The sequence below is a fragment of the Battus philenor genome, unplaced genomic scaffold (genome assembly GCF_028537555.1).
Source record: "Battus philenor isolate CCGP_79_NKW_IND1 unplaced genomic scaffold, ilBatPhil1.0.hap1 SCAF_23, whole genome shotgun sequence".
Classification (NCBI taxonomy): Eukaryota; Metazoa; Arthropoda; class Insecta; order Lepidoptera; family Papilionidae; genus Battus; species Battus philenor.
Window position 1 is genome coordinate 5,545,425 of NW_027181686.1, and position 27,137 is coordinate 5,572,561.

The 27,137-nt window shown below is 35.9% G+C and overlaps 1 protein-coding gene across 4 annotated transcripts; it reads right to left on the minus strand.

Moving 5' to 3' along the window:
- Positions 1-1,202: 1,202 nt before the first annotated feature.
- Set1 (SET domain containing 1) lies at positions 1,203-26,314 on the minus strand. 4 transcript variants are annotated; one of them, XM_068767275.1, is made up of 29 exons: positions 26,228-26,314; positions 25,654-25,890; positions 24,972-25,221; positions 22,909-23,088; positions 21,844-21,989; positions 20,526-20,801; positions 20,054-20,150; positions 19,400-19,495; positions 18,185-18,315; positions 16,273-16,424; positions 15,683-15,822; positions 15,448-15,600; positions 14,039-14,216; positions 13,286-13,407; positions 12,292-12,498; positions 11,429-11,641; positions 10,089-10,204; positions 9,230-9,347; positions 8,256-8,334; positions 7,467-7,630; positions 6,572-6,690; positions 6,056-6,302; positions 5,203-5,362; positions 4,552-4,675; positions 4,018-4,336; positions 3,172-3,346; positions 2,683-2,789; positions 2,088-2,282; positions 1,203-1,471 (listed from the first exon to the last, which is right to left on the minus strand). In XM_068767275.1, exons 2-29 carry the CDS (start codon positions 25,887-25,889, stop codon positions 1,298-1,300), a joined length of 4,674 nt encoding a protein of 1,557 aa, XP_068623376.1. In that variant the 5' UTR covers position 25,890; positions 26,228-26,314; the 3' UTR covers positions 1,203-1,297. The 4 variants fall into 4 exon arrangements, with proteins under 4 accessions (XP_068623376.1, XP_068623377.1, XP_068623375.1 ...); XM_068767276.1 differs by having other exon boundaries at positions 6,056-6,290; positions 26,045-26,314; XM_068767274.1 differs by having other exon boundaries at positions 26,045-26,311.
- Positions 26,315-27,137: the final 823 nt, after the last annotated feature.

Here is a 27,137-nt window from a genome sequence, read left to right on the forward strand (position 1 = left end):
TGTTTATCGATTCGGTTAACTGGAAGATCTCGTTACTTCTACTTCTAGACATCAGAGGGCCCAGACATTATTAAGACATGTCCTATACGTTTTAATAATGAACATATAACTAAAAAAAGGTAGCACATAAAATCAAGTATAGGTGTATGTTATAAATGAGCACACGTCCAATTTCAATACTTGCGGTATCGTAACGTAAAACAAAACCAACGCCCTCCACATTACAAGATAAAATCCGCGTACGTAACGGTAAGTGTATTGAGATTTCATTAGATATTCGTTGTTATTGTAAGGGCTATGACTACTAGGTTCCCTGTCTGTACGGGTCACTACCAAGTTCCTTATAATGTGTACTATTTATTTAAACTAATATATATTATGACATCCGATTTTAAATATATGCTTATAAAGCATATGCATGGATTAAAATAATAAATTAACAAAAGACGTGTATTCCATTTGATTTAATTCATGATCAGTTCATTAAATATAAAGCAATTTGTCTAGAGTTGTGGTCATTTGTATCAAAGTACATACAGTAAGAAAAAACTTTATAAAAAGAAACATATGTAGTCTCTTCAAGGAGAAATATTCAATGTAATTCTATGTCCATGTAAAAAAGTAGAAAATAATTTTTCATAATTATGTCTTGGAATATCATATCCATATTAGTCATTTAGTATAAGTGTATAAAAGTTTTCAATAATGGTAAACTATTTTAAAAGTTTTAAAACTATTTTTAATATGGCAATAAATATTGTAAATAGGTGTTCTATATATATATGGGAATGGACAGAAACATAATAGATAGCCTGACTTTCATATACAAATTCATTATGTTTAGCTTACATGTAAACAAATTTTAAGAGAATATTATGTAAATTAATAGAGACAGGGAACCTATTAAGACATCGCGAATTGACAAGGTAAATATTGCAAAATTTTTATTTTGATTGAGATCCTCTAATTGATCCATTTTGTGTAATAAATTAAATAATTGATGATTGCCTGCTCAGTCCACTTACAATTAAATTATAAATTAACTGTCATTCAACAAGGCTACTTATTTGCATTTTAAAAGTAAATCGTACCAGTGTATTCTGGTGAGTTTACTAGAAAAAGCAGTTTAAGCAGACTCAAAAATACTAAAACAGAAAATAATTTGAAATGGAGGCGTTGTAGGTAACATTTTGTAATTTAAACCAACACCATATAAAACACAATGTACAGATGCAGCTCCATTGTATCGGAACGTGATCGTCCGCGATGTGGGCGATGGTCGCGCCCACAGCGTGGTTCAGTTGAGGAAGCCCCTGCACTGCGGCGCGCCGCATAGGCACGGAATCTTCTCGTCCTCGAGCGGGAACTTGTAGTCGTACGTGATCTCCTCGTCGACTCCGATCGGCTGTTTCGAGTATATAACGATCTTCTTCTGGGACTCGATTGTGATGATCTTCGCGTAGCAGTTTGGCTACAAACAGATAAAATTAAAGTCATATAGTGAAGTAAATGCGCTATCGCAAAAATTGTAGTTAAGATTTATTATTTATTTGTATGTCCTTATTTCTGTCTACCCTAATGGGTAAACATCACAAATGTAAAAGCCAATGTGAAAGGTACCAAAACTGTTAATTATTGACATTATATTTTGTCTCATTGTGATAATATTATGGACCTGGTATTATGTAAAAATTTTACTACAAAAATTTTACAGGCATAGCTTTGAAGAATAAACCATTTATTTATACTTACAATGGGACTCAGTTTTTTGTTCTATAAAAATTTGTGGTAAAGGTCAATTTCAAACTATTGTAAGTTACTAGCTGTCCTGGTTTACGGTCTTTTGGAATACCCTCAATATCCGTTCTCAGATGACCTCCATTCAGCAAACGTAATCATCATATCAGACGATAGACGCCCACTGCGAGGCATCCTCCCCCATAGGTGATCGGTCCAGACAACAACATCGTACCAGACTCGTAACATCAGTCAGTACATAGATGCAAATCTCTTACGTGTGAATGAATAAATGAATGAACAAGATTTTTCACAGCATGTTATGTGTTTCAGGATAAGGTCGGACTCACGTTGCAACTGTGATTGATGAAGCGCGCTAGATTTCCGCATTTGGTGGCGTCGATGATGGTGTCGAGGTCGATGCGGAACAGGTAAGAGCTTCCGATTCCGGTGGCCTCGTAGTGAGCCTCGCGCACGTCCGCCACGATCGGCCGGATCATCTGCCCCACGTACTCGATCACCATCTCGTCGGCCGCTATCGGCTCCTGTCACACAATCAATTAATTATTTCAACTACTTTATTTCGGTGCATACACCGGCAAACATTTCATTTACAATTATCAAACAGCATTGGAGTAACATGTGAAGGTATTGTGTGCTGCATGTGCTAGTAAGGTTATAATTCTGTAAACTCACTTGCTCACTTAATACTATTGTATTAACAAGAAAAAAAAAGGTATCGTTTTATTGAATATATTGACGTATTGTGACACTATAAACTATATGAACAAGATTTACTTTCGAACCCGGGTTATGAAAAAAGTAAATAATATAATAAATTATGAGGAAAGTGTATAAGACAAACCACTTTGTATCGGACTTTTGCAAAACTATAAATGTCCATTACATGTATATGTATGTTTACAAATATAAAGATATATGTACCTGAGCGAATAATCCCCAGTCGTGGATGCCGGACTTGGCGAACTTCAGTTGCTTCTTTCTGAATTTCAATTGATTGAACTTCAATAGATCGGAATCGGTATCTGTACCTATTGACAAAAACACTTGTTAGTATGGTTGTTTCAGAAGTTATTTAAATTCATCAAAATCTGATATGATGATGACAAAATGAGATAGGACAACTATTATTCGTAGCATTCGTAACGCGAACAGGCAGTGTGTTAACCTATCAACAGTCCATTCGCGTTGAATTAAGCTAATGAAGAATTCGGGCAGCTTTGTATGCGTTAACAGAAACATTGTTTACCCAGATGTCGACGCAAAATTTTATCAGCACTTTGAATGGATCCTTTATGCGTATATTTTAATTTTTTGTTAGACAAAAATAATTCATAGAATATAGATAAAGTAAATTTTGATAGTATTGTGTTTGGTTTAAACGTGGATCGATTGGTATCTGTGCGGTAGTACCGAAAGCAGTGAGCAGGCGGCGCTGGTTGGAGCGCGCCTCGCGGGAGAGCTGCATCTTGCTGGCCTTCTTGTCGTCGGCAGCGGCGCCGCGCCCGTGGTGGTACTTGTACTTGGCCTTGAGCCGCGCGTCCATCTTGTAGTAGCCCTCCGTCCGAGCCGCTCCGCTCGAGTGGCCCTGCAGTCATTAAACAAATACTTTTAAACTGCCGCTGATGCTCCCGAGTCCTGCACACTACTAGTTTAAAATCGTGTAATCACACTAGAAGAGACTGTCTTCGCAAATCATTTTAACATCAAGCTCAATAACGAATTGAATACAATATCTTAGAACCTTCAAGTTGACACAAGTTAAGACTTTACAGTTTTAGGATTGGTACAGCTCGCGGCAAATTTCTAGTACACTCTAAACAGGTGACCAGTACGTATTAGACACCTTACTATACTGTCTGACTATACTCGTGTTAGACAATATTTGTTTATGGTTAATATTTGTTATAAATTTTTACTGTTACTGTATGATTTCCATTGTTGTACATTGAAGTATATTTGGCAAATATCCAGACAAAACACATTTATGCTTATTAAGAGATTAAGCCATTATAAAAAGTATAAAAATAATTAAAGCTTACACCTGATTTTTTTTCTACTCGATTTTAGTTATTGGAGCAATTATTGTGAATAGTAGGAGAAATAAATAATATTAAAATTATAGTGACGATACAATAGTCATATTCACCATATTAAGTGGCTGTACCTACATTCAACAATTACATATAAGATACTCGTGTATACATCGAGTACTGTGTACTAGTATGCGAGCAGTGCGAGTTTAGCGGGCGCAGGTACCTGCAGGTCCTCGTACATGTTGGCGTGGCGCTTGGACTTCTTGCGCGGCGGCGCGTAGGCGAGGTCGGTGGGCGGGTGCTCCACCCAGTGCGTGTCGTTGAGCCAGTAGCCGTGCGCGTCCTCTGCCAGCAGCGCCTCGTACGCGCGCCGCAGCAGCCGCACGTCCTCGCGGTCGATGCCGCGCGTCAGGAACTCGTACATCACTTGCATCTCGGCCATCAGGTCGCGTGCCGGGAACCGCACCTCGCCGTGCCTCGGGCTGCCGGCCTCCGCCCCCAACTCCGCACCAGTACCCGCCTCCGACAATGTCTCGTGCAATCTACAAAAAACATAATAGTAATTACAGAATATCTTTACTCACAACTCTTGAATCGTCAATTAACAATATAAGTAGAAAGCTGATCTGCTGAGAGTCAGTCATGAAAGTCAACAAAAATTAAATTTTGTTTTTACAATATATTAGATCGAACAAGCAATGTATTTACATAACTTCAATTTTGATTTATATCGGTGCTACAATGTAAAAAGTCTCACTTGTTTTGAATTTCTGCCAACTTCTTCGTCTCGTGCTTGCGCTTGTAGGGCCTTTTGGTTTCCTTCTTGGGCTTGATGTCTTCCAACTGTGACTCGCTCTCCGGTTCTGCTATCCATGTGTACCCTGGTCAATAAAATTTTCTTTACAATCTCTTTAAATATTTAAATTCTTTTATCAATACCTTGTTTTATATTTAAAACAGTTCTCGAAAAAATGTCTATAATATAACGTAAACTTTATAAAAAGAAGTAAATTTCAGTAATATTCGTCGATTGAATTTGGGACAATTATGTTGTGTGCGCGCGACAAATTTTAATTTTACATTTTTTCATGTAGGTAGTTTAATACTACCTAATACCTAATAAAATTTAAAGAACGGTCAAAGTGAACATACCGACGTCCTTAACGAGCCCCCGGACTTTTCGACCCTAACGACTAACGATATGTCCGCTGCCACTTCAGACGAGCTATTTTTCAAGGTACTTGTAGGTGACCTTGGTTCTTCTGCAGACCTCCTCATTTTTGACTGAATGTTTTTACTGCCGTCTAACATTAAATGTTAGAAGTGTACTAATATGTACAATTAATTTTAGATAGTCTATAAATTACATAATCGTCATTTGTAACAGCTGTGGGTGGCCGACACTGACCGTGGTCATGGTGCAGGTGGTTAGAGACACGGCGCTCGGGCGGCGTGGAAGCGGCAGGCGGCGGCCGGCAGTACGAGTGGTCCAGCGCCACCTGCGACGCCTGCGATGCCTGGGAGGCCTGCGACTGCGGCGACGATGTCTCCGATAACGCGCCACTTGTCTTTTCAAACAAATAGAAAATGTCAATTCAAGGAATAAACAGTGCTCATATTAAAAAACTACAACTAACAAAACATGGTCTATTTGATTTTATTTCAGATTCGCAATCTGTTGTCATTGTAGTTTTCGCCGTAAGACTCTGCCGGATATCAGACTTTTTTATAGATTTCCAATAAGACCGGAAACGGTTTGCATCCTTGTGGGTAAATGTCTTACGTTGCGCTTATCCATGGTTTCCAGAGCCTTAAGGCGTTTATATCCAGAGTAAAAGTCTCAAAAAGAAATTTGGGCTACATATCACATAGACAGATGAAATAAAAATATAAATATATTATTAACATCAATTATTATCAACCTTTTGTTATTCTTATAAGTTGTAATAATAAAATTTCACTTTTGCGTATACCTTCTCTGATACTTTGTACCATGAACTTTTGATTCAAAAGCACTCAATATAAATAAACAAAATATAATAATTTACTAAAGATACTATTTTTAATTAATTGCTTTCACGGTTTAATTTAAACAGCACATTGATTTACCACATGGTGTCGTATTTTGGTCAGTACAATATTATTTTCACATACCTCTAGTAAGACCCCATATACCAATACGACTATGCAGGATCTTATTAGAGGTATGTGTATATGATTTTACTTAATTCGATGAAAACTAAAACAGGTAATTAACTCACCTCCTTAACACCGTTGACTCCGATAGCAGACTCAGTATAACTGTGTTCATCGCTAACTGAAATGACCCTTTGTCTTTTTTCATCCTTCTTCTTTTGTTTCTTGTCCTTCTTCCGCCGCGTGTCGAGAGGTTCCTCCTCTGAACTAATCTCGCCCTCTTCAACTTCGGCAGACTTTTTGCTTTTCTCCGGCGACTTCAGATGATTATTTACTGGACTGCTTATTTCTTCAGGCTTACTGTTTAATAAGCTATAGGATAAAACCAAGTCTAATTTAATATAATTAGATTTATATTTAACATAGAATCATTGTCGTTATAAATATGAAATCATCAATTTATGTCGATTGTAATTGTGCGAACATTTACTCATAAAATTGTAATTTTAATGTAAGTGAAATCGGTGACTACAAAAGGAAATAACAAAGACTGGCAAATCTTAGGAACAAAGTACTGAATATTTTTTTAATCCGCACATATAACAATAATTCTAAATAACTGTGTAGAACAATATTATTACCTATCGTCAGGCGGTTTGTCGGGTTGTGGTCTCGCGTCTCCTTCCAACTTTCTCCGTTGTTCCTCCAAGAACTCCCTTTCGATTTGCTCCATATATTCCGTATTTCTTCTTCTTCTTTCCTATAAATAACAAACATCAGAGCCGTAACGGAGATTATTAGCGTATTTATCAGATGTATGATAAACAGGTACTTATAACAATAGCAACAAAAGACAGCCAAAGTAATTGATTTTTATTATAACATCAAGTTAGCAAATTATATATTTTGAGATAATTATCTCTAACGTTAATGACAATGTAATCCAATACAAATACAATACTCGTTTTTGATAAACTAATGCTGTTGCTTGTTGGTCTTAACAGCTTGTGGGTATAGCGCTAAACGCGTAGTATAAACCTCTTTACAGTAAGAATAATTTCTGATGTTTAGATAAATAACACATATTGCTTAAGACAACAAGGACATACAGCGTATATACGTAATGAACATACACGTAAGTGATTTATATAATTTACGTGCATATTATATAACGTCACAAGGTTTGTTGAATATCAATTAACACATTTCGCATTTCATCAAGTCTAACCTGGCACATAGCTGAGCCCAGGTTATTCTAAATGTTTTTAAAGTGATCAAACTATGGCTCAAGGTACTGCCGAGGACGTCGTTATCTATTATCCAATAAGCTATCAGGGCGATCAGCTATAATCTCGAGGGCTCCCTCAGAAAAATATACCAGATTGGCAGGCCGCTAAATTTAGGCGAAGGCTACATGGAGTGCTTTTCAAATCACGTTTAACTTTCTCATTCGTGGGTTGCCGAGAGGGACGAACGTCGAGCCGATTGGTTGCTATTATTGACCTACTCGATAAAATTCAAAAGCAAGCAACATACCTGGTACTCCCTCTCTTCCTCAGAGTCGGAGTAGACGCGATCAAGCAAGAGATCCCTCGGTTCTTCCTCCGGCGATAGTATTGGCGAGCCGAGCCTCTCGGCCGGCTGCGGCATACACTCCTCACCTGCCTCGTCCATCTCCACCGGCGGTATTGGAGTTTTTTCTGCGTAATGTTGAATATATATATATATTTTAAAAATTAAATTTAGACTACTGTAATAAAATTATTTACTGTTATATTTAAATACCAGTTTGTGCATTTAATTACATTTATCAATTTATTTATTATCAATTCTCAACGTCTTAGCTGTCCCCTACAAGGCGAAAGGAATATGACTATTTATAATAATATTATATTTATTCTAAAGACAACATTATAAATCAGCACACTGGCGTAAAATATATATATAATACAAATATCATAAATATAACTATAAACACTATTGTATAAACATAAATCATTTACGTAGGCATACTTTTTATTTACTTATCAGGCAAAAAAAATTAAATAACATCAAAAATTATAAACCCTACTTAATGGCTTTCCATAAGTGACCTGATGACTAAAAATAATATACCACTTCCTTACAAAATGGTATACAAATAAATAAATCTTTAATGGATAAAAGCGAACACCATGTTTTAGTAACAAGGACAATTTGCTAACACTCCCGATGTTATGGTGTTTATCGATTTGATATTAATTATTCGAAATGTCTGTTACTTGTAGATACCCAAAATTATTGTTATTTGTTTCCTAATGTTTTATTATAAAATTTCTAAATTACCTCTTCTACTCTGTTCCTCTTCGCTATCAGAGGACGAGTACACTCTCCTGAGCCTCTCCTTGTTTGATACGACTTTGAACTGAAAAAAAAATAATCTTATGAAACTAGGACAATATTTTGAATTTATTTAAAATTTAAATAAGGTTCATTGCTCTTTAACTGTGACATCACATTAATACAAACAAAAAAATATTAGATTAGTATGAATAATTTTGATAACATTCGTAACCCTAACTTATTTATGGGTTAGAGACTTTTATTTCTCTTTAATAATTTTATCACCAATATTTTTATTTTTGCGCTCTCCTTCCATGCACCTCAAGATCTTTCATTCTTTCCTTACATTCTACATTTTATGTCTTGTTCCTTCATTCCATTTCCCTCTCCGATGCCTTTTATCCATCCCCTCGTTTCTCAGTTTTGTACAATACCTTTTTTTAATTTTTTTTATAATTTATTTATATACTTTATATTTTGCTTACATTCGTTTTATTTTATTTACGTTTTCTTAGAATATTGTCTCATTTTTTTTAACGTTTATCACAATTTTTCTACATAGCCTGAGAAACCCTGGTCATATCTCATTATTCTCGATAAGCGAGGCTATAGCGTCCTCGCAGATCTTAGTACCTAACCGGCATTCGGAGCCGACTCGGAAGGTTTAGGTTGAAAGATGCTATTATAGGGTAGCTATTCTTATTTGTACCAAAAGGGCTCTTATGTTATTGTACTCATAACGTGCGCAAATGTTTAACGCACAAGTAGGGACAATAGTGATAGAAGAGAAAAAATTGTTATAAGCAGCGTGGACACCTTGCAGAAACCAGAGACCAGAGAATACAAGTATGCACAGTAAATTATATGTGTATATAAGTATTAATGAATAGTGAAGATTTCTATGGCGATAATCATTTACATAACGTGTAAACTGATCATAGATTATTTGCATAAGTAACAAGGTTAGCATGTCATACCTCAGCCTCGTCGAGTTCCGAATCGTCCTCGGAATCGGAATAAATACGCGGCGCAGCGCCTTTCCGCTCCGACCCCGAGCCCGACCACGACGACCGTGATGACGACGACGAGGACGATCTAATGACACACACACACAAGCAACGTGTTATTACAAGAAACATAGATTTAAATATCGCCATCATTTCAGCCGTAGGACATATGCCGGACATAGACCTGCCATATAGATTTCGAATAGTACTGTCTAGCTGTAGAAAACAGCTTGCATCTTCCCGACCACACTAGACAGAAGCGTCGCTGGAGTTTCTTCCGCCACTTCTTCCAGCGCTAACGTTTTCCGGATTGGTAGTAGTGATATTAGCAACTGGCCAAGCCGAGTTTCGGCTCTCACGCGCTCTTTTGCCGGAATGCTATGCGGGTATTATCGACGAGTGACAGCCAAAGCAGAGATCCCTTTGTGGGGGAATATGGACTTAGTCTCTGCATGGAACGTTCATTGAAGCAATCTAAAAGCTCGGCGGCCTCCCAATCTAGTAAAATAGTAATATGTAGCGGACCGAGCCAAGGCTTCCACGGGAGCCCTCGAGCTATGCTACTTTAAAAGAGATCTTAGGTTAGGCGCACTCTGTGCTCTGCCATCCCATACCCACGGAATACCCAAATACCATTTGGGCAGCAGTGAGTTCAATAAAAAAAATTGCCTGCATCTATCGTTTTCGACGACTTAAGCAAGGTCGTCTGCCTAGTTTATGAGTGGATGTCCCATGTTGCTTTTACCAGTTTGTCTACATTTCAGACCCAATTTATTTAAACATCACCAATAACTCAATTACTTTTAGCAAATTAAAACCATGGGCTGACCTTGAAGAGCTGCTGGATTGCCTTCTCCTGCTTGTCGACAGGTAGGAACCCGCGGTCCTACTCCTGGGACTGGTAGGAACTTCCTTTTCTTCATCAGAGTTTTGCACCATTTCTTCCTGGAAGAATTGTCAAAAGAATAATTTCTGCTGTTTCTATGCATAACACATATTTCTTAAAAACAACAGGATATATCTCTATTTGATGAACTTACACATAAGTAATTTATATAACTTGTTTAATTGATATGCTTACTATTTGACGTCACAAGGTATTTTTCTTAATATCGATTAACACTGTTTGCACCTCATCAGGTTTGTTCTGGCAGAGCACTGATGCTGTTTAGCTTAAATCTTTTTAAAGTGACCAAGCTATACAACTGGCGAGAACGCAGTTACACTACATATTCTTTCCTATCCAAGAACTACCACTGCAGCCATTCACCAATAAGTTATCAGGTCACTCAACACATTCCATATAACAAATGAGAACAGTAACTCCCAAGAAAGGACTTTAGCTTAAGCTAACTAATGCGATTAGAGGGTGCCTGAAAATGGGTGAACGAACCACAGGCTCCATCACTATCACTATTCGAATGCATCGAATTAGTCATATAATCATCACAAAAGTGGTGTTAATAAAAATTGGTATATATATTCTATATTGTTAGTGTATTTTATGTAGGTTGTACATCTTCTTTTTAGCCGAGCATGGCCCTCTCCGTTGCTCTCTGAGTGACCTCGAGCCTTCTTATAAAACCCTTAGTAAACACCTGCATTTCAGATCCATATGGCATCATTGGCAACACACATGCTCAAAGATCTTATCGTTTAGACATTGCGGTATTTTGGAAGAGAAGATATTTCGAAGCTTCCCGAACGCTGCCCATCCGAGTTGGATGTAGTTGGATTGTGATAATTCGGGGGGTTTGTAACAGGTATATATATTCTTCTACAACTTCGAGCGTAGCACCTCCGACAACTACTTGAGTAGACACGACATGGACATTAGTTATAAACTTGGACTTGTCCATATTCATTTTAGGGCCTACTAATCCAGAGGATATATCTAGGAGAGTCATGAATCTTTGTATCCAGATCTTTTATTATTACTGTCGTCGGCAAATCGAAGCTCAGTTATGCACGCTGATTCTGAGCTTAACCGCTCTAACCTATGAGCTTGAAGACATCTTCCAGTGCAGCAGTAAACAGTTTTGAAGAGATGTCTCCTTGTCTCTCTTTACAACTGGATTATTCATCAAGTGATAAACGCTCTACTGGTTTCATCACTGTTAGAACAGTAATAGTTAAAGTAATCATCAGTGTAAATATATTTAAGCTAACCTGATCACTGAGTCGTTTAGAAGAATCTTCATCCATAACAACAGGCGAGGGGATTTTCCTTTTGCGCCTGAAACTTGGCATCTTTGGAATTGTTGCCCGCAAACCTAAACCAATACCGACGCCGTAGCCTCCCAGCTCGAGCCCCAGCTCCCGTGACTCCATTATAGATTTAATAGAATCCACAGCCACTTCTTCTTTCTTGTTCGAAATATCCTGCAGAGAAATTTTAAAATTCTTTAATCGACATACAATTAAATGATTAAAAACATGTATTCTACAATGCCTGATTTACTAAAAAAATAGAACACCTAATTACTATAAAAAGTTTTTTTTTTGTGATACAAAACACCAAATAGTTCCTATTATTTATTTACTTTTACTTTTATATTTTTTATATTTTTGTTCTGCTTGTAGTTTTAATTAGGATAACATTTTTCTTTATTAAACTCAAGTGAAAATGTAATGCACATTTTTCATTTGCATAATCACTAGTTACAATTATTGTTCTAAAATTTGTGGATACGATTTTGGTATGTCTGGCTGTGATATGTACGGCTGACTGTAATGGCTGCCAAGCTCTGAGGTCGTTTAGTAGGATGATCTATGGTTACAGAGCGCACGAGCCTCCAACAGAGGATCACAGCTTAAGCTGTTATTTGATTCGTGTTTAGTACTCTGATCGGCTCAATCGGTTTAGAATTATCGAAATATATTTTCAAAAGAACTTCGTATATTTATCAAAGGTTATATATTAAATATATAAATTATATTCGAGTTATATATTTAAAAGCGTTATTTTACCAACTACGGTTGTACTTTCAAGTCATGAGAAAAAATGTAGTTAGATAAGGACGATAGTGAACCTGCAGAGGCTGTCCCGTGTCCTCGGGCTTCGCGGTCTTCGGTTGTCTTATCTTGCGGCTCTGTTCGTCCCACCACAGCTCGAAACTTTTGAATGCAGTACTCTCGATCATTTTCTTGTTGAAATCTTTCTTCAGAATTTGTTTCAATTCTGCGGTGACCCGATCGATCACTCGATTAATTGTCGGGAAATATGGGTTATCTATTTCCTGGAACAAAATTAGCATTTAATAATTTATGACAGGAAATTATTAGTGAAATAACAGATTTGTCAACACCACTTGTATATACTGCTGTGTATTCACGTAATGTCTAATGTTATATAGTCATCTACAAAAAATCAGAAATCTTTAAAAAAAATTAACAGTGAATTCTGGAATAGTCTGAACCGTGTATCCAAGATCCGTAGCGCAAATAAATTCTTTTTATATTCAGCAGTTTTTTTTTTTAATAAAAATGATGAATCTAGATCATATCCTTCCTGTTATACATAGCATGTTACGAAAAAAAAGAATGAAGAATATTGAAGAAAATTTAATATATTTTAAGAGTCACCCAGATTAGGGTGGCTACGATAACCGATCTTGCGCTGATACGTTCTGCGACCGTGACAGTGACATCAGTCCATCTAGAGAAGGGCCCACCCACGCCGCAGCTACCGGCTCGTGGTCGTCACTTGAGAACCTACAGTCTCCAACTCTTTTTCTTTTCAGCCGACACACGTCAAATGCAAGGCATTGGCTTCTCTCAAAGATAGCTCCGATGACCGGTCTTGCGCTGCCCGCATACAGCGACTTCCTGCGACCTTAACTAGGATGTCAATCCACCTAGTGGAGGGTCTACATCGACCGGCATCAACCGGCTTGTGGCCGTCACTCCAGAACCACGACTCCACCGGCCATAGGTATGTTACATAGAGGAATTTTTTTATTTTAAAATGTAACATATTGTCATTTCCACCTTTTACATCTTGTCTTTATATGTATCTTAATGTACCTGCTCGTGGTGCACAGGCTGCGGGTAGGTTTGGTAGGGATGCGGCAACATGGAGGGCGGAGGGTAGCCCGCGCCGTACGCCATCGCCATCTCCGGTGTCGCGTACGTCGGCGGAGGGTATGCTAAGATATACGTTACGTAAGTTATGTATGTGTTTAACTTTCTTAAGAGAGTATAATCAATAAAATATTATTGTCATCTAAATGTTACAATTATAAATTAAGATTCTAAAAAATAACGTGTTTCTAAGCACAAGTCATTAAAATAAATCATTACAATTGAAAAATGTAATAACTAACGTTACAATATCTACAGTTCGAATTGTTTCGAATTGTTCTACCGTAAAGTTACTATTAAGTAGCAATGGCAGCAATTTATTATATACTATATATATACTATCTTTAGACGAAAGTCTCCCAAAGTGAACCCCCGTGGGACCACGAACGACTCCATGAGGATCTACCTAGTGTGGCAGCAAAACGGAGATTCACAATTCGTGAGAGTATGCATGAAAAATTATCTGATTTCAAAAGTGAAGACTTAAAATATTGGCTTGCTTCCACCTATGAATATAGGTAGATAATATTTAAAGTTGCTGAGCAAATGTTGCTTAGTGCAAGTTTCAATAATGAAAATATCGCTGCAGGGGTTCACAAGAACCAGTTAAATTATGAAAGTGGTCTATGAAAAAAAAAAAAGTTTGGGAACCTCAGGTTTAAACAAAAAGATGATATTTAAAAACTTTGCTATTACCTGTGGGCGGCCATATGTGCTGGTAATACGCCGGGTGCGGATGCGGATGCAGATGGCCATGAGCATGCGCGTGAGGGTGGGCATGCGGGTGCGCGGGCAGCGCCGGGTAAAAGTAGGCTTCCGCCGGCACTTGCTCCTCAATCTTCGCTTCCGTTGATGAGAGAGACGACAGCGACATCTGTTTTAAACATTCATAGTTACACAATCATTTTGTTAATATTGACGCTTTGGGATACATTAAACTGATGGTTTTATAATTTTACCAATATCAGACCAGAACACGGTTTTTAATAATGTTTACACATATGCACTTTTCTATCTGTTAGTATAAGCAAAACCGTTGTACCTCACCTTAGGAAAGCGGGGTGTGGTGGAGGCCTCACAGCTAAGGCGCGATACAACGGTTTTGATGGCATTCCTTCTATGAGTCCTGCGTTATCAATACTCTAACACATTTTCTGGTGCAATATGCAAACATATGTTGTTTTATCTTATCATAAAGGAATTCCGGATAAAGAACTTCAAAAATTTAACAGCATCGAATGCTTTACATTTGATTCCAAACAAACTTCTATGATGCATTGAATAATTTCAGCTACAAAATGTATTACACCAACCCTAATAACTTTAATAGACAACTGTCAGACGTTTGTAACTATTATCATTCTAAAACTACCAATAAATAGTAAGCAACGCGCAAGTCGGCAATGAACAACAACTAATAAATTAACATCCATAATTATTTAACAAAAATTCGTCAGCTTCCGTTCGGATTGAAAGAAATGTTTTAACACTTTGCCATCCGCACGTTTCGTAAAAATTTATTCGCTTGGCGCCGGCAGCGCAAATTCGGATTACTTGGCTTGTCGCTGGCCGTTTTTCACATTAACGGGAAATTATGAACTGTAAAGTTTTAATAAACTCATCGTTAGTTCTCATGCGTTCTCAACCCTGTTCCATAACTTTCATGAAATTTCGAAGATATTCATACGTAAATAAATACAAAATTTATTTGTTTTATATATTTGTTCATTTCCATTCTCTTTGGTATTCAGTATTTTTCTTTCGTATGGTATGAAGCAAAACAGTCTCCAAGATGCAACGTCGAATTCGCCTTGTTAATATCTTCCGACGATTCTACTCCACTTTCACTTTTTTCATCTCCAACGTCTTCTTCCGAGTCGACCAAATCGTCCGGAACGTCCGACAAGACGTCCGGCATTCATCATAAATAACTGTGTCGTCTGTTTCGTCTGCCATGATGAGAGGGCACAAGCGCTTATAAAAACAAAAAACTTTTTGACGTGTGTAACTTATTGTTACCTAAACTATTTTACGCCCGACACCACTGTGGTGTCGCCGTACGGCATAGATTATATTTTGATCATACCAAATATATAAATGTTTACCTGGTCATCGTCGAGATTATCCTGATCTTTGTCAGGGAGGCCGGCTGGGGAACGTCGAGGCTTTTCGCCCGTCAACAGCTCATCTTCGGACGAAGATATATCTGAACCTATTTTGTCTGCATTTGATGCTTTGTTATGCGCCTCTTTAACTCTCTGAAAATAAATTAAAACACAAGAAGTAGAAATAGACTACAGTAGTTCATAGCACGAGTATCATAATTTCAGGACAACTTACCCTTTCTACAGTAACTTTTAAACATTCGAGGTAGAATTCCCGACTTAAGTATGGAGATGGTGTATTGGACAGCGGTTCTGAGTCAACTTCCTTCTTCACGCTCACTGATATTATGCTGCCTCGGTCTTCGCTACCTGATCCTGTTCAACACAAAAACATGAAATATTTCATAAATAAAAATATTTATATACGTCGAGAATTTTTCGTAAAATAGATCCTCATATCTGGTTTATTTACTTAGTCATTCATATTAATTCGGACAACAGTGATGGCCTCCTAAAATTTCTCGTTGTATGTCGTATTATAGGCTAAGTCGAACCTTACGCATTTGTGGATTAAGGGCCAGAATTAATAAAAGATGGATTGGCAGACATCAAAACGTTTGGGGTGTTTAGTTATATGCCATCTGCTGATTTTTCAATTCAAAAAAGGGAACAAACTTTTTGTTCCTTGATTCGTTCAAAATAAAAGACCGGCATAAATGGCGTAACATAGTGCACCACAAACTTTCCAAAAAGCCACAATAATGAGGTATACCAAGAAGAGATGAAATGGGAGGAGAAACGCTTTAGTCCGTTAGTCCTCTATACCTTCGTCGTCGGAGGGCGGCTGATGCGCGTCGAGGTCGGGAATACGCGCTGGTAGACGCTCGTCGTCCTCCTCCTCCGAAGAGATGCCGAGCGAAAGAAACGGAGGAGCCAAGCCACCGCCGCTGCCAGCGCCAGATAACAGCATGGCGATCCTGCACGAAAACAATATTCCAATCACCGTAAATATATACACAAACAATTGCCTCAATGTTCTTCAAATTCAAGTCCCGGAGAGGAAGTCGTATGTTCAGCAGACTTATGACTAAATTGATGATAATGATGATGATGATAATAATAAAAGTATTTTACGTCATTGTGAAATGTACCCAAAAGCCATTCAGTGTATTGTTTCTGAATGAGTGATCATTTACAGCACTGAAATGTAGTCTGTCCTACGGTGCTAGTGCGCCCAGACAGATGGGAACTTAAGCTTCTCGCAAGGCCAATTCTAACAGTATATATTCTACTGAAATAATATTCATAATCTGTTTTTTGTAATAGATAAACCATCAGCGTTTTATAAAAATATAGTTTTACCAACCAACATGCGATCGCATTTTGGAATAAAAAAAATCTTGAAAATACAGGGTGGGCCACGGATGCGTACGAATTTAAAATCGCTATAGCGTTGGAACGGGGTAAGGGAGCGGAGTGCGGGAGGTGGGGATCTGTAGCTCGGTTCTCGGAAATTTTGTCGCGATGGAGCACTTCCCGGGTGAACAGCGTGCATTCTGTGTTAAAAATTATTACAAAAATGCCGATTCGGGCGTTATTGTTCGACGTTTATTTCGCTCTCACTATGGATTGCATGACTTAAAACAGTGTCCGAGTGAAAGTTTGATTAGGGCGTGGGTCAGAAAGTTCGAGGCTACCGGTTTGACCCTCAATCAGAAACCTAAGGATCCCAAAAAGACAACAAGGTCAGAGGAAAACATAAACGAAGTCGGAGCTTACGTACTTCGCAATCCTGGGCAATCAACTCGCAAGCGATCAGCAGAGCTCTCTGTATCAAGAACGACTTTGCGTCGAATCTTGAGAAAGATTTAAAGTTGCACCCCTATAAACTTCAACTAGTGCAAGATTTGAAGCCGATTGATCACAATTTACGACGTGATTTCGTCAAAACAATGTTTGAGCGGTTTCGGCGCTTCAACAATATTCTTTTTTCAGACGAAGCCCATTTTCACTTAAATGGGCACGTAAAAAAAAATAGTCGTTATTGGGCCTCAGACAATCCACGTTTCAAACACCAAAAGCCTTTGCATTCGCCAAAAGTGACAGTTTGGGCGGCTATTTCAGCACACGGAATCATCGGACCCTTTTTCTTTGAAGACCAGCGAGGGAATTCTGTGACAGTAAATACTGAGCGATACATAGCCATGTTACGCCATTTCTTTTTCCCGCAGCTGTCAGAATTTCCAGGGTACAATAGTGCGACATGGTTTCAACAAGATGGCGCCACATGCCATATATCTAACGAGAGTTTGGCAGTCTTAAAGGAGAAGTTCGCTGGAAAACTCGTTTCGCGTCGAGGTGACATTCCATGGCCACCTAGGAGTCCGGATTTAACCCCACTAGACTTTTTCCTGTGGGGTTACATGAAAAGTAGAGTCTACAGTAATAATCCGACCTCAATTGCCCAGTTGAAGGCCAATATCCACGGAGAAATGGCCGCAATTCCGCGCGCCATGTGCGAACGAGTTTTCGGCAATTTGAAGACGAGATTCGAAAAATGTTTGCAGTGGGATGGTGCGCATCTGGATGATGTTATTTTCAAAAAATGATTTTCCCAAATGTTTACTTTAATTTAAAAATAAATTTATTTTAGTATTACTTTTGTTTTGTTTTTTATGAATTTTTCAAATTCGCAAAACTCCGAGGCCTACCCTGTATAATTAACCAAACATATCACCTGGTATCAAGATCGACGTTCTTAGGCTCATCGGCTGGTGGAGGCGGTTTCGGCTCTGGAACCCCTTCCTTATCCGACCCCGGTGGCGGAGGCTCTGCAACTTCTACACTCTTGGTCTCCACTGGCACCTCCTATATATATTACAACATTAATATTCAACCACTAGACAGACAACATGAACATAGACATGCTAACAAAGTAATCATATGCATGATTGCTACTGCAAGACAAAACTATGGCTATTTCATTTTGATTGTATTAAATATGTAAAAAAATATTGTAACTCATGTTTCGTGCATAAAATGTAATTATATTCATCAATATTGCCAAAGACATGCAAAAAAAATTAATGGAAATAACTTCTCATATAAACAAAGATCTGATGCAAAAGCGCTTTCCACAATAAGCCAACACTTGTTCTTTACTTACATATGTAGCCAACGCCTATTTTTGATAACAAAATTTTGATGTAATAGATATTTGACCTCATAACTCCCATACCCAAGTTTTTAACAGAATGTAACTTAAAAGTTAATATGACATATTAATTATTCTACAATTAGATTCAATATTAGTTTTAAGAAAAGGAACATAGATAGATTATGTATTATTTGGGTATATAACAGTTCATGCAAATGACAACAGATCATGCGGTGTCAATGTATGTATGTCCGACACGATATCCACAATCTACTCACAACACCCACTTAATTACTTCCAAAACTGTACCGAAATCGGGTCTACACGAACAAATTGAATTATCTGAGTAATCATCGCGGCTAAGACTGATATTGACGTATTGTTTCCTCCCATGTAAAATGTAAAATGCAAAGTACTGATTTTATAAGTTCATTTTTTTTTAGTATTTTGGTATCTAAACTTTTCACTATCTGATGGCATAACATAAATCACTTGGTTTTACAACTACCTAATAATTTGATTTTATTTAAAACAAAATCAAAAAATAATTTGTTAGCTTCAGTTATAAATATAACTAATTCATATGTATAGTTTTACACATTAAAATAAGAAAAACAAAGTAATAACTGTATAAAAATAGCACAGAATATTACTAAAAATATCTCAGCTATTTGTAAGAGGTAAGCTATATTTTTTATGGCTGCCTGTTTGACAATTTTAATTTTTGTATATATATAATAATGTATAAACCCGATAATCGGTACAATTTGTATAAAGTCCGTGAACAAAGCCGACCTTCTCTTTAGTTTTCCGTGGCTTGGCGTCGGGCGAACGCCCCGTGCGAGACGGAGTGGCAGGCGCTGCCCACGTTGCACCCGCACGCTTCTCCGACTTTAGTCAGACCACATCATAAAGTGAGCCATCGCAAGAGTGTACAACAAAAACTACAGAGTTGCAACCAAACTCTCAAAACAATCTGTTTTCCAACTTATTCATATTTAATTGTAAATGATATTTTCAATTATGACTTTAGTTAGCAAATGAATATTGAATGAGAGGATGTAATGGTTGATACATATCTATAAAGCCATGATACTTGCTATGAGTATATTATTCAAATGGTGTATATTATTTACATTATCATATCAAATATCAGAAATTTAGACAAATAAAGCAGTTTCTTAAAAAAAACGGTGATGTGTAAGCAAACATCATTTTTAAGTTTTAGTGAAAATTTGTTATAATATTAAGAATAGCATAGTGTTAAATGGAATTGATTTAAAGTTATGACATATTCAATATTTTCTTAATATGCATAACCAAGAGAGATGCATTCAAACACAAACAGTTTGAACAAATTAATACCTATCCATTTTAAATCAGGATATGTTCTGTCATTAGTGGTACAAATACGAATATTTAAACTGAAAATATAGTGTTATAACTAACGTGTGGATGGTGATGAGATGGATGGTGGGGATGTCTCCAATCCCACCACATGCCGCTTGCACTAGGCGCCGGACTCGCACCATATCCATACCCGTATCTGAAAAAGAAACATACACCAGATGTAAAATACTTCTTTAATCGCCTTTTCAATTGAATAGCTTTGTTAATTAACCTAAATTTCTCATAAAAGTGAGATCTTTATCATGTGATTAATAAAACCAGATTTTAATTTTATTTTTTGGGGTCGTTTCGGGTCGAGATTTTTTTAGGGATCGTAAAGACATACGAGTGTCATTGGTTGACTGGGGGCCACTTGAGAACATTTTTTTCACCAAGATTCTGCACCGCAATAGCTTGCTTTACACCAATCGATGAATTTCATTGATTATTAGGCGGTGTGAAGAAAATCCTAACATGCTCTATGGCAATTAAGTCAACGAACCATAAAAATGAGCCTTATGATTTAACATACCCAGGCTGATGATAATATGGGTCGTACGGCAATGGACCCGTGGGTGTGTAGGGCACTTCTGGCGGATGGGTCGGAGGAAGACTAGCAACCGGGGCCACAACGTGTGTTGTCAAGTGGCTCGAGGGGTGAGTCGGCGCATGGCTGGACGTGTGGCTTGATGTCTGACTGGAGGTGTGGCTTGAAGTATGACTGGATCCGTGGCTGGATGCGTGACTCGGTGCGGCAAATGTTGGTTCACTAACTTCACTGGTACCTCGCCCGTATCGTTCCCGGTGCCTTTACATTTAGAAACACTTTTTAATTTAAATTTATTGATACAAAATCGGCAATATACAATTTTAAAATGTTCTTATTTTTCTTCTATAGATAAATTATCACATGCAGTACAAAAAGTACAAGACACCCTGATAGCCTAAGTGTAAGACCTAGATTAGCAAAAATTTAACAGATATTTAAATTATTGCAGCACATAAAAAGAACTGCAAAGGGTGAACTATTTATTAACTACATTACTCCATATCCACGAAAGATGAATGTGTGTAAAATGTTGGTACAATTGCAAGCAAATTCAAACTATAGAACACTACAAGTACAAGTCACATGTTACCTTTCTTTTCTTTTACATTTCCTCTTGCATCGACGGCTTGTAATAAAATTTAATAAAGAGTTAAACATAAAACATTTACAGAAATAATGTTAGTGTAATAATAATTGTTTATAATTGAGTTGCATATTTACTTGAAGTTAAAGTTACTGTCAATTTATGACCTTGCATAAAAAATTAATAATTTAACACAACCATTGCTTTCGAAATTATGCCTTCAACTGATCACTGTAGCGCCTGACTTTCTACTTAGGAATGATTTGATTAAAAACAACAGATGACAACTGGGATCTCAAAATTCTGGAGTGGAGACCATAGTTGATGGTCTGTGGTCTCCACTCCAAAACACCACAGTTAAAAGAACATTCACCATAAGGTAGACACATACAACCTTGTTAAGATTGTTGGTAGACACTGGATGCAAACAGCTTCCAACCGGTCTTCACGGAAATCTATAGGGAAGGCCGTAAGGTATATATGCCCAGTGATAGTCGTCCTATGGCTAAAACTCTGATGATGTTGATGATGATTAGATATTTGGAATAGTCCGGCCGTTGAACAATGATATTTCACTGCATTGGTAATGCAAAAGAACTATATGGTAATTATAGATTAAACCCTTTAACATAACTCAATGACAACAATCCATTTTCAAATGTTTAATTGTAAGCAATATTTAAACTTTACTAAAAATTTAAATTGCTAAGTACTTACCGTTCTCTATCTCTGTCACGATGTCTCTCCCCATCGTTCTCTCTCTCGCTGCGACTGCGATGCCGGTGCCTATACTCGCCTCGCTCTTCGTCTGACCAACGGGTATTACTGTCACCGTGATCCTCTTTGTAACGCGGATACCCCTCCTACATTTAAAAAGAATGAAACAAACTAGTACAAGCTTGCTATTAAAGACTACATAAAGTCATAATTTTAATGTCACATGGAGAAGGAAAAACAGGAGAAACACAAATCGAAATTCATTGAGCCCAATTTAAAAAATAGCTTTTGATATTACTTTTAAACAGTAAATTCAGTATCTTAAGAAAAGTAAAATGAGGAAAATGATATTATATTCTATTGCCTTTAAACAATAAAGCTTTGAAACTTTTTTAATTTACATTTTATAGGATATATAGTTCCTTTTAATAATTTCAATAATGATTCTAAGACAAAAAACTTGAGAATTTAGTGTAAATCTGAATTAATCACACTTCAAAACTTGAGAAGTTAGTCAAGGGGCCAAATCAATTTTATTGAAAAAAATATAAATAAATGCAAGGCAATTGCAAGTCTTCATTAACTTAAGCCCAGAGAAAATATGTAAATATGTGATTCAGAGATGATACGAGGCAAATTTTCATTTAGAAAGAAAAATGTAGATTTTTAATTTCATATTCCCAAGAACAAAAAATATGCAGTACATCAAAAAGATAAATGCCATTGTCATTAATACCTAAACTGAAAATAAGGGTGGGTTTCTGATGGATGGATGGATGTTTTTAATGTTGCTATAATCAAATAAATATTTACTACCTAGGCACTTTCTCAATATAAATAAATGCTTTTACATATGAAGTATTTATATTCTAGTTCTAGATCATATTCATATGTACTAATAGCTTCTTCAAATGTTTCTATAAATTCATAATCACTTTTATTCGGGAAATACAATCGTTACATCTACAATTGTTTTTCATATTACATGGTTAATGTCACAGAGGAATGAATTTTAATGAAGATGCAGATGATCAAAGGATACTATAAATAGAAAGTATAAATTACCTTGTCAGTCAATTTAGTGTCTTCGAGCCTTTTACTAAGGGCTTCTGTCTTGGTTGTCCTAACATCTTCCGCTACAGGCTTTGTAGTAGATGATGTTGGCTGAGCCTTTTTATCCAAAGTTTTTTCCTCAAACATTTCTTGACATTTTTTGCCAAATGGGTCATGAAATACATCGAGCACCTAAAAAAACTTAGGCTTATGATTTCTACAGAGTATAAAGAAGTTTTGTAATCTAAATACTTGATGAAATAAATTGCAGATGCTATGTTCATATATCCAACACTTACAGCTTTGTACTATTTAAACACAAAGTACTAATTAAATATTTGATTAACCCTAAACACCTATGAAATACCTAATAGAAGGGTTGGAAGCTATGTGTATCCAGCATATGTCATCAACTTCAAGTAGATCATTAGGCAAACATGTGCATGAAAGTGGGCAGGGAGCGTACATATACTGCACATGTCAGTAGTCTATAGTCTCTTGTCCAGAACCTTTAGTCTTCAGCCGGTGCACAATATGGCCTGACCATTGCCACTTCAACTTGCCAATAACCACTGCCAACTTGCCACTGGGTTATGTCAGTTATTTTTGTTCAATTACAGATTTTCTCAAATGGGTATGGTTAACTATTTTGTAAAGTGGACATATGAATATTATTCTTGAATAGATGATAGTAGTTCATAAAGGTTGGAGAAATATGCTCTAAAGCAGTGATTTCCAAAGTGGTCTATATCGACCCCTAGGGGTCTATGAAAACCTACAAGAGGTCTACATCAGCGAAAAATAATTTGGGGGCCCATGAAATGAAAATGGGGGTCCAAGATAGTGGATCTCAACACATACACTGATAGTACCTATTTACTTACATCATACTATCTTATAATATCAAAACATTTACATTATTTATAAAAGTACCTATGAAGTAAAAAAATTATTATATATGTTTATAATATTGTATAAGTTGTAGGATGTGTTTGTAGGATGTCGCAATACATTTTGAACTTGTAAAAACCTGAGAATCCCAGTCTCAGAGCTTCACTACCTTGCACTGACTTATTCTATTCGTCACTCTATATATCAATCGTTAGCATGTGTTTTTACTTTGAGTTCTTAACACTAAACTTCACTACAGTTAGAAATTTACAGGAAATCAATATCGGGAAAGTAGGGGGTCTACTCAACACAGAAAAACATGGCAAATGATCTACAAAACAAAAAAAGTTCAAAACTCTGCTCTAAAGAATAAAGTGAACAGTTAAATATAACATATTTCTATTGTGAATCAAAATTAAACATGGGTATCATCATGTAGTTCTAAACTCAAGAGAATTCTAATAAACTCCATATTACATTAATTAGAGACCACTCATCAGAGAACAACAATCATAAATTGTAAATTATGGTAGGTCATTTCTATGCCAGTGCTGCTACAGATTGGTGACAAATTAGTGAATACATTGGTCAATTATGATTAACACCTTCCCAAAGTTCCTCAGAACGTCTAAATATATTAACAATGTTTTTAAAATAAATCTTTACAGTTAAAATATGTTCTAAAAATCATGAAGGACCTAAATCATGTTTATGTTGTTTAAAAAATGTGCTCACTGCAAAAGCTATTTCCATATAAGCATTCTAAGAGATATTATAAGAGACCAGTATTTATTTTCCAACTTTAATTAAATATGGGTAAAGCAGAGCAATCTTATAAAATAATACAATGAATTAAAGTTCTAAATCCTTAGGAAAGTATATCAAAGAATAACAAATATATTGTTCAATATCAACATCATCAGGTCAGCCAATAGAACTGGTAACTTAAAAATTTAAGACCTTAAAGTTAATATGAGCAAGTGACAAGATAAGCAGAGTTCACTGCTAACTGAAGTTTACAACACCATAATTGTGCCTTAAACTATGTTGAAGATTTCACTAACTTTAAAACTTATCAAATCAATACAGTACAGTCATAACAGTGCATATACAATATATTGTTTAATTGCAAAACGACATTTGATTAGTCAATAATATCAATAATTTCCAAACTGTATACATACCTGGCCCATGACTGACTTTCCATTATATTTTTCAATACATATCTTGGAATATTGTACATCTTGGAACACTATTCTTGCAAAACCTAAATGTCTATGAGTAATTGGATGGTAAAATATTGTCAACTCTTCATATGGTCCAACTTTATTCATCATGTCTGCTAAAAAGGCTTTATCGATGTTATCGTTTAAGTTTGCTATCGTAATTTCTAGTTGAGGTGGTATTCCTACGTAATTTTTGTCTATCCTAAACCTGAAACAAAAATCTTATTCGAATTTCCCGCTCATGCTTTAATGTCATATTCAGATAAGGTTGGCACCATTGAGTGCCTAAGTATAATAAAAACAAAGAAGATTATAACCAAATTTTACAAAAATTTACGTAAATATAGAGTTAAATCGTAATTATTATAACACAAGTGTATTTCCAGGGGCCAATATATCAAAAAAACTTTAAATTAAGATATAGAATAAAAGAAATGTCATTAGAACTAATGAGAATCTTATTCATATTTCACAATGTGATATAAACATATCTTTTTTTAATTATCGCATAATTTTTGTTATAAGTGTTATTCTCTAATCATTTATTACATGTATAGATATTAAAACATCAATTATTTGGTAATTGTCGTTAGATGTAAGCATTCACATTATTGGAACATTTTCAGTAACTATCTATTACCTAGGGATCGGCAAATCTGCTGCTTCCAACTTATTCCATATCCTCGATAGCGCTGATCTAGGATCTCTGCACTGAACTGGAGGATAACTTGCATCTCCAGGAACACAACCATCATATCTATACAATTTTGTTGCTCCTTTTACTAGGCAAGGGTCCATAAGCAATTTGTAGTTTTTAGGTGCTTTATGAAGCACCGCATTATGACCTGGAGTTCTGTGCTCCATTCCTCCATTCATTCTGAAACAATAAATAACACTGATATTTTATTATACATAACCTCATCACATTACATTGAATTTGAAATTCTTTTTAAAATTCCAATTCAATAAAATTAATATTACGAAATAATATAATTGAACTTATTGTTTTATACATAGGTAATAAAACGAACCTGAAATGTTTATAAAACAATATGTTAGAAAAATGTAATTTCTTTGCTGTTTAACGAATAATAATGATCTTGCACAATATCATCTTCAATAATAAATCAAACTTTCGTATTACAACACACATAATATAAATCAAGTTTTACAAATTTAAAACGCTAATATCGAATTAAAAAATATATTCGTACTGCAAGCACTCTCCATGGTGACGACCACTCGAACTGTAATCTACTACTAAGCAATGCAAGTATTAAATGATATTTACTAACATAATTAAAAATGTAAAATATCCAAATTTTGTTATATATTATAAATAACAATATACTACATTAAACATTATTACGAAATTCCTTAATTAAAAATATTAAGTAACGAGATTTCTTTTTGACTATATAGACCATGTTTGCAATAAAGTACCGTTTTTGTCATCTAGACAAGTATTAAACAATAACTTTGTGCTTTATGAGCATGAAATTTCCTATGGTTGGCCGTACTGACTGCTGTCATTTTATCGCCAGATAAATTATAGTCAGATAAATGTAATAGCTAAAACAGAAATTTTACTTCGAAATTATTTTAATTATAAATTAGATTACTATTTTAGAGCGGCATTATTATTAAAAAATAAATTGTAATAATTGCTCTTTATGCCTTATCACACAAAATTGAAAACACTTACGCTATTATTAAAAAAAATTATTTGCTTTTTTATTTATATTTTCATATGAACGTTATACAAATAAAAGGTTAAATAAACATATCAACATACGCTTCATCAACGCTTAACCTGAGGCAAAACAAAAGCTTTGCCTATAAATGGAAAAAAACAAGTCCGGAATAAATTTTAAAAAACCTTTTAGTAAAATATAAAAATTCTTTTATTATGAGAAATTACATAATCGTAACATTTTTTTAAATAAATATTTGTAACAATTAGTATATTTTGTGAAGTTAAATTCATTTATTTATTCCATTTTTTATAACTGTCTATCGCGTTATGATGTTTTGCAGTCAGTTTCTGGTATTCATACAGTAATATTAAAATTTTCAGTAACTGTTAAGATATCATCATATTTATTTATTCTAGTTTCTAAGGCC

Excerpts from the sequence above, each read along its gene's own strand:
- Set1 (XM_068767275.1), bottom strand. The coding sequence starts at position 25,889 with ATGAATGGAGGAATGGAGCACAGAACTCCAGGTCATAATGCGGTGCTT. Across the intron at positions 23,089-24,971 it reads GAAAGTCAGTCATGGGCCAG|GTGCTCGATGTATTTCATGA; the intron begins GTATGTATACAG and ends AAGTTTTTTTAG. Across the intron at positions 18,316-19,399 it reads CACGGAAAACTAAAGAGAAG|GAGGTGCCAGTGGAGACCAA; the intron begins GTCGGCTTTGTT and ends TAATATATATAG.